At 40.8% G+C, this 7,028-nt stretch overlaps 1 protein-coding gene across 1 annotated transcript in view; it reads right to left on the bottom strand.

The window, feature by feature from the left end:
* ZNHIT6 (zinc finger, HIT-type containing 6) overlaps positions 1 to 7,028 on the bottom strand; it is a gene marked incomplete at its 5' end in the record, with an annotated part of 32,347 nt that overhangs the window by 2,365 nt on the left and 22,954 nt on the right. The window contains one exon of the mRNA XM_009866164.1: positions 2,048 to 2,172. Within this exon, the coding sequence (XP_009864466.1) occupies positions 2,048 to 2,172 (125 nt within the window). The remainder of the gene's footprint in view (positions 1 to 2,047; positions 2,173 to 7,028) is intronic.

Raw genomic sequence — 7,028 nt, 5'->3', positions numbered from 1 at the left:
GGGCGCTCAGGCGGAGCGGCACCCCGAGACCAGCGTCTCTCCAGGCACATGTAGAGAAGAAAGGCCAAGAGGAAGAAAGGCTGTACTGGCAGAGGTGGGATACGCTGAAGCAGGATGAATGGCTCAGGAGGAGTGTGCCCTGGTACAAAGAGCTGTACATGTCAAAGAAACCGGAGTGCAGGTAACGCACAAGATGTGGCAGCAGAAAAGTCACCTCCTGGGAGATGGCAGTGGGCTAAAGCACCTCTCTGGTCCCAACAGACTTCTGGAGAGTCTAGAGGTGAACCCAAGATTTCCACTCTTAGCAACTATTTGTGAATTCAACTGGTAAAGCAAACTAATTGCCGTTTTTTCTTCTTTACTCTGTAAAGATGACACACATAATTTTTTTTTTTTTGCCATTAGCTATAATCTTTGCAGCGAGGACACTTCAACAGGGAGCTATACGCTTGATTTTTATGAAATCTGTAGAAAGACTTAAAAAAAAAAATTAAGAAAATTCATGGTTCCCCAAAACTTGAAATAGCTGCCAGTGATCGCTGAACACCAACTGGAGGGCTGGCTGCTCCCTGAATGACCCCTGCAGCAGCAGCAGGTCGCACTCTGAAGGCACACACTCACTTGCAGGGCCCTGTGACCGAGCTGTCGGCACCTCCCCAGCTATCGCCGTCGTTCTTCCCTCGGCCCTTCCGCTCTGCCTTCCACAGAATCAGCTACTTGCTGCTGCAGCACAACCTCAAAGCACAGCTGGTCAATCAACACTTACTTGAACCGATACCCTTAAAAGGGCAACCTCCCTGCGAGCTCAGGAGACAACGTCAGTCACCCTATTCGGATCAAGTTCATGAGTCAATCAATTTTAATTCCCTCCCGACATGCAAATCAGAGGGAGAGGGCTGACCCCTGAAAAGTGAGGGACCTAGATGAAGACATAATGGACACAGTGAAAGCCTCTAACTTCTCTGTACTCCAGCATAGGTACGTTCAGCTCCTCAGGCGTGTACTGGTGAACCTGCTGCCCAGACAAACTCCTCCTCAGCCCTGGCAGGGTCTCACGGGGGGAGCACCGGGCACAGGGAGGGTCTGCAGGCTGCTCCCACGGATCGCTCAGCGTCCTCTGGCCAAAGCAGTCAAGATCCACGGACGTTTGATATCACTGGTGCAATTTTATCAGGCTCTTATTTATTAAGACAAATTAAACAGATATAGAGCCATGTTTGAGTTGCTGCAGGGAAATAACCATTGCAAACACAATTCAAAGCTTTGACTCAGAAATCTGTACAAATTACAGACTGGTCCATCACTGAGAAGAATGGGACTGGATGGCTAAGGGGAGTAGCTGGGGGACTAAGAGACAAGGGAACCGATTTCTTCTGCTGCAGAAAGCGAAGCTGGGACACAAAGCCTTTATACTGGGAATTAAAATGAAAATTAACTTCAAAACTAAAATACAGAGTCCTGCGAGAGCTGGGCTCTCCTCTAAGTTAATTCCAAGATGGAAGTTTTCTCTCAACTAAGTATTTTTTGAAAGATGACTGTGCTTTTAACCCACCTGAAAAGCTACTTTACCATTCATTTCCATTGACTATCCCGTAATTCAGAATTATATGTTCAATGTTAGGAGTTATTTTGGGAAATAACGGTGAATGATTACTTAGTATGAGTAGCAGGGTTACTTAAAAATCATCCTCCCCAGACAGGTTGACTTTTTAGAAATTACAAACTCTGTCAAACATTGGTACATACAAAATATAGCACAAGTCTGAAGAGTTGTTTAACCTTAGTGGCTAAAAATACAAACGAAAAAGAAGAAAAAAAGAATCAAGCAGCAGTAAACAAAGTTAGGAAAAAACCATACAATACAGCTTACGGTGTAAGCCATCAGCCACCAGTTTTACGACAGAGCATTCATAACAGCTTTTATATAGCCATCTTTTAAATTCAGAGGGAAACACAAGACATACTGCACGTTTCTGGTATTATTAATAGGTGCACCCTTAATTACTGTTTATTTATCTAAAATATCTAAGTATAGCATAATGCTTACCTTGGCCAAGAATAACCATGTCCTTCTTCAAGGTTTTCAAGACCACAAATAACGTTGGATACTCAATTATTATTTTGCCTTTCAAATTGTCTAGGAGGCTTTTACTGGCATCCAGTTCATTGTACCTGAAAAATAATAGAGAAGTTTATTTTGGATTTTAATACTACCAAGGACATAATGTATGCTGTCTGGAAAGAAAAAAATAAACAACCAAAACAAAAAACCTCACAACCCAGCTTTCTGGCAACTCACAAGATTTTCAGATGATATGTTCAAAAGAACAATCTTATGATTCAAATTACATATTCAGTCTTTTTATGCAACTATGTGATTCTTTCTTAAAACTCTCCTAACATCCAAGCATAACAACAAGAGAATCAAAGTCAAATTTCTCTATGGACCAAAATGTTTTTTGAGTTCCTAATTAATATCTTTACCACAAATGAGATGTGGATATAGATTATAAAAATGGATATATTTACCAAAAATCCAATTCTAAATTAAAAATATTCTATTTATGGGCTTATTAAAAATATTCTATTTATAGGCTTTAACACCACAGGTTTAATTTACATGGTTAGCAGTGTACCTTATTGATCAAATCTGCTTATGAATGACCAGTGAAGTACTGTGAAGATGAAATAACATGCGTATCTGAACGACTACTAAAGCAAATATGTAAACACTTACAGCTCTGTCTTTACAGAAGTACGGGCTCTGAGGTGCCGAGCACGGGGGCAGTAATTTCTAACAGACAGTGCCCCATCCCCACGCACGCCCAGCAAGTCTCTGCTGACAGCACCTCCTGCGAGGAACTCCCCGCAGAATTCCCCCTTCCAGAGAAGGGCTCCTCTTCGCCCCTCGAGGGTGAAGCCAAGTACGTAACAAATGATGCCACCGGAATAAAAAGCAAACTGAGCATCCTCTCCACAATTAACTCCTACAGCTGTAATATTCTCTCCCAGCTCTAAGTGGAAACCTGGCCATGGGATTCTGGGGAAAGGAAGGGATATTTCCAAGCCCTCTGAACGAGAAACCCTGTGGCTTTCACTTGCTCTAACTGCACGGCATCCAACAGATGCCCTGATATTGTTACACTGCAATCTGAGTTAGGCAATTCTTTCTGTAATCAGCGTTATTAAATTACTACTAAGCCATTGTATCAGTTAAAAGCAAATGAAGTTCAAACCCAAAATATACTGTAGGCAATAAGTGGAGTATTTCCCATAGCTGCTCTGCCTCCTCTGACCATTCACATATTATGCAGTTGGGTTTGCTTTTGCCAAAACCAACACTGGACGGGTGAAGGAAATCACATACTTTATGATTTACAGTCATGTGTGATTAAGAACAGTGCATCAGAGGAGTCAGCACGCAAGAAGAATACTGGAAGTAAACCAGGATTTGCGTTCTTGGGCTTTAAGGGAAACTTAGTTTGAGCAAAAAATATTTCTCTCTCATATTTAACTTCAATCATCATGAAAATATTTGGTTTCATGTTTCTCTCAACCCAAAGTAATTATGACCTCTTCTTACTAAAACCCTTTCAAAAGGATAACAGTATGTTATGTTTCTCATTGAATGAATGCATTCATAACTTGTGGATTAGCACACACAGAGAGAAACATATTTACTGCTTTATTTACAGTACTCTAAATGCAAAGTATGGCAATACCTTACCTTTGGCAAGGACCTCAACACATTCTTTTCTGGTTAAGCAAACATTTACCACCAAGAGGCTAAAGTAATTCACATGCCACAATACACTTTCCATTATCTCATGCTTTAGACAAAACATCTTTAGCGTCCAGCTTGGCATGAGATAAAACATTTATACTTAAAACTATTTTACGATAGTAAATTACAGAAGTGTTAGATCACTGAGTCAGAGCTTTATCTTTTTTGTTTTTAAAGTAAATTTTATTGGTTGACAATGACAGAGAAAACATCTAAATTTTTAAAGCATAATGTAGGCTGTAAACTTCAATGAGAATATAACAAAGGAGCTTAACACTTCTCTTTTATTAAACTTTGCTGTCATTGTCTATGCTATCCAAAAGATCTGGGTCTACCACATTCCCTACTTCATACACAAGTGCAAGTTGCGGTTTTCCGCTAATCCACCTGCCAACCTCTTCCTCGACTGCGCATGCTTAAAAGCTTTCAGAAGAAAACTAGTGCTTGTCACTCAAGTCCAAACTCTAATACAGGATGGCTACTGAGCAAGACTGATTTTTTTGAGTTCTCTCTGAAAGACTTTTTCATGATCGAAACCTTCCCAATTTTATCCCAGAACTAGAACAACGTCATACATCAGGTGATTAACACCGACTCAGGGGCAAAGGAAGGCTGCCCTGTGAGGCTTTTCCAGAAGCCTATATACATATACAATTTTGATTTTTACGTATTTAAAGGCTAGATTTTTTTTTTTTTGAAAAATGAGAAGAAATGGCATTTTCATATGTCTTGTAACTTCCTTCATGGTGCATTGCACGTGACAACCCAGTAAAATGAAGGACAACCGGCCTAAGTGTGTCTTTTCGCTTGGACTCTTCCAGGCCCCAGGGCCAGCTGCAGGAACGGAGGCTGCTGTCCCCTCCTTCAGCCCCTCACGACAGGTTGAATTTGCAGGTAAGTCTGGCACCAAATGAAGTCACCACCCCGACAAACCCACTGCCTTAACGCTCCATCTCCACATCTTTCTTTTAAACACTTGCCCTGCTTTCTCATTTCTCCCCCTGCCCAGTTCACACCAATTGCCTGTGCCACAGCTTCCCAGCTCCCGAATTCAGCGGGACTTCCCTCTGCACCCTTCTCTCTCCATCTTGCCTCCCTGGTACTTACTTCCCACATATTTTCTCTCTGCCTTTTATACATCCCTTCAGCCTCCTTGTCCAACACCCACCATCTAATAATACACTTTCCCGACTACTCTCCCGCCCCAAGACAGACAAAACGCCCATGTCATGAAGCAAGAAAGAGGCCTGGATTTCTTCTTAATAAGATGACTCCATTTATAAGGACCACAAAGAGACGATCTTGGCAGACAACAGCTTTTGATTTTAGCTGGAATGAAATAACAATAACTGCTTTTTAAAGGACAAAAATTAAATAAAATTTGTCTGCCAGCACGCAGTTTAAAAGCCTCCAAAAATTGTGACAATTGAGAAGATTGAACAGGATTCAGCAATCCCAGATCAGTTCCCATATGAACAAATGGCTCCGTTACCTTTCACGAAGCACTGAAATTAATGTGACTGCGCTTTTGATAGCATCTCTGAGCTTCGGCAAAGGATAGTTTTGTTATCTATAGTTATTCCACCACCTTCCAGGAATTCAGCCCTTCGCTCTCCTAATCTGTCTCCCCCATTTTAGGTCACCGCATCACAACAAGCTCCCCTCAGCCGGAGTCTGTGGCTATCATCGCAGCGGCGTAACTTGTCTCCATGAATTCAGACAGCAGGAAATTCCCTGCTGATCAGGTTTTCCTGAATGTCATCTACAGGAACTTCGATTTTAATAATAATAAAGAAAAACCTGCAACGTGGAATTAAAGATAAATTGTCACCATGTTGTTTCTTTAGTCTTCTAGACACAGAAAAGAGAACGCTCAAGTTTTAAGCACCTAAACGATTGTAAATATTACTAAAATGCATATTTGTTTCATGATGTTCATAATTTTCCTGTGAGAGAAATCAACCAAAACCCTGGTGCATATTTTAAACAAAGATGTCTTTTCTTCCTAGAACTGAGTGGAAACATCGAGGTATTTACTTGGCATAATTCAGATACAATAAATCATGCTATCTCTTTTGGGTCTAGTCCTAAAAATCCACAGTCAAATTTCTGCTAACTTATGGGAAGAACAAAGATATTTTTTTTTCCCCTCCGAAAGAAAAGAGGGCAGCATTTCCTAGGTATCTGCATTCGCCTAGGAGAAAGCAAAGCCTGGGTACAGCATTTAAAGTCTCTCCCAAGCACTCATTCTGCAGTGCTGCAGCACAGCAAAGATAATAACTAACAGATGGACTTTCATTCCTAAGTGGTGAATAACCTCTTCGTGTGGTTATGATTTGGTGAACATGGAAGTAGTGAAATACACTCTTGAATTGGGTCTGAAAGGAAAGTTACATGGCAGGAAGTAAACACAACGTATTGAAATAGTGCACAATTTTTGTATTTGCCACTAGAATTCTGCCAGTCTAAAAATCCGGAGCACAGTGATTTTTGTTAGTCCATACGTATGAAAAATAACTAGAAAATTCAATGAGCAAAAAACCAGAGACCTTAAAAACAACAAGAAAGGAAAAGGCTGCCGTAACATTTCCTTTGAAACTAATTCCTATCAATGGCTGAAAAATACGAGACTACTTTGCTCGAACATCCTTATAAAAAAGGGAGATTAGAATCAAGTTCAAGTTAATATTTTAATACGAACAAAATTTATACTACAGTTTCCACAAATATTGTAAAACCTGCTAGCTTCTCCTTCCACTCTTGGCCCATGTTTTTTCTTCTGGTCTACAACCTCCACAATTTGCCTCTACAAAGGGTCACTCACCTCTCCTCCATGCTCTCAACACCTGCATAGATCAGCCCACACCAACACAGACCAGATGCTTGGCCAATCCCTTCTCAAATAAGATCTCTATCTTAAGTACCACTTCCATTACATATGCCCTTTTCCTAAAAAAAGGAAAATTAGGAGAAGAAACCTTCTCTTATAACGCACTTGTCCCACAAGTCCTTCTAGGAACCAACTGAAAAAGCACAGAAGAAAAGCTGTCAGCATACCAGGAGAGCACCTCAGACATTATCACCATCTCCTCAGTAAACTTACATACACAGAGTACATAAAGGAATGTCCAAAGAACAGGAAAACCACGAAGCCTGCCATATTTCAGCTATAGATCATCTTCAAAGACTGTATTAAGACAAGCTGTATCAACCCATGGTCTCTCTTTTATGGGCCATAAGAAGT

Source organism: Apaloderma vittatum, unplaced genomic scaffold (assembly GCF_000703405.1).
Source record: "Apaloderma vittatum isolate BGI_N311 unplaced genomic scaffold, ASM70340v1 scaffold5433, whole genome shotgun sequence".
Lineage (NCBI taxonomy): Eukaryota > Metazoa > Chordata > Aves > Trogoniformes > Trogonidae > Apaloderma > Apaloderma vittatum.
This window is presented reverse-complemented; position numbering and strand designations above follow the sequence as displayed.